Raw genomic sequence first — 1,552 nt, forward strand, 5'->3', positions numbered from 1 at the left:
CTAACCTTCAATTGCCAAGGCTTGCACGTCTGGAGTGATGAGCATAGGTGTTGTAGAACTACCGCTCATCCCCCGGGCAACGAAGAAGAAGTACGGTGAGCCAACAATGATGTCGGTACTAACAACAGTAGACACTTCTGTTGACACACCTGCATCGGTGTCAGCAGAAGTCGGCAATCCAGCATTTGTACCAACAATCGTTGACACTTCTGTTAACATACCTGCATCGGTATTAACAACAGAAGTCGGCAATCCAGCACTAGTGCAAACAACAGTTGATACTAAACACAACACACCAGCAATGGTGCCATCGGCAGAAGTTGCTACACCAGCATTGGTGCCAACAACAGGTGTTGGAACTCCAATACTACTTCCACCAAAAGGAGTTGGCACTCCAAAATTGATCTTGACAACAGAAGTTGAACCCATTGTATCTCCACCATCGTCAACTTTTTCCATCTACATTACCAAAAGAACCATTAAACAATCAATAACGAATATTATTCTAAATCACAGAAACAAGATCAACACTAACATCAAGTCCAGATATACTGTTAGTCATCGCTTCCCCACCGATATCATCATCATCATCAATATCAAGCACATCATTAGTTTTATGTACAGGAAGACAAAAAACCTGTCACAATGAAACATCATTCCAAAACATATTATAGGTATTACATATATGATATTTTAAAAGAAATATTATATACGTACCAGTTCTCGACTATCAATCCCTTCCTCAATTTTACTTGAGTTATCCCCAGTTTTCTTTTCCTTCTTTTTTGGACGTACACTTCTTTTCTTCTTTCTAATATTTTCTTGTCCACTATCCTCAGAGTCATCTCCTTCTACTTCTTCGTCATCTTCACTGCTATCATCCACAATAATATTCTTTCTCTTCTTTGAGCCACAGTAAGGTGCTAATTCCCTAGGCTCATTCAGCAGTCTAGTTTCTATATCATGATAATAATCTACTATATCGTCTGGAAACGAAAGATCATAGACATCTACATTATGGCTAAACAAACTAACAAATTTCTTTTTTATCATCACACTGCTAAACACTGATTTATTTGGAAACTTCAGAAAATCCCCTAAAAAAAATAAAAAAATAAATAAAAAAATAAAAAACAAGATAATCAAAATGTGATGCTAACTATTTAAAATTATAATTATAAGAATATTAAGTTAATATCTTACCTGATATATTGTTAGGATAATCAATATCTTCGAACCTCCAATTGCCTTTAATCTTAAAACCATACAATTTCGCATTCTTGTAGTTCGAAGGCATCCCATAAAACCGATATTTCTGGTTGTGATGGTTATGATATCCCAATGCATAACTTTTAGAAGAGGCCTTGTTTTGCCGCAGAGGCTTCAATAACTCAAACAAAAGGTCCGATGACATACTATTTTGATAAACCTTACAAATTCTCGCTACACGGGCAAATATAGCCCAATAGCCAGGAGATAATTGTAAAGAATGTACTCTCCATCAAGCTAATAACTCGGAAACTGATTTCCGAAATGGAACACTACAACCAAG

General features: G+C 36.3%; 1 protein-coding gene across 1 annotated transcript; it reads right to left on the reverse strand.

Annotated features, from left to right (window-relative positions):
- Positions 1-1,005, reverse strand: LOC147504233 (uncharacterized). Its single transcript, XM_086605105.1, has 2 exons — positions 536-1,005; positions 1-459 (listed from the first exon to the last, which is right to left on the reverse strand). The coding sequence occupies exons 1-2, from the start codon at positions 560-562 to the stop codon at positions 1-3; spliced, it is 486 nt and encodes a 161-aa protein (XP_086461231.1). The 5' UTR covers positions 563-1,005.
- Between the last annotated feature and the right edge of the window lie 547 nt (positions 1,006-1,552).

This window comes from Coptis chinensis, chromosome 4 (genome assembly GCF_015680905.1).
Source record: "Coptis chinensis isolate HL-2020 chromosome 4, ASM1568090v1, whole genome shotgun sequence".
NCBI classification, from domain to species: domain Eukaryota; kingdom Viridiplantae; phylum Streptophyta; class Magnoliopsida; order Ranunculales; family Ranunculaceae; genus Coptis; species Coptis chinensis.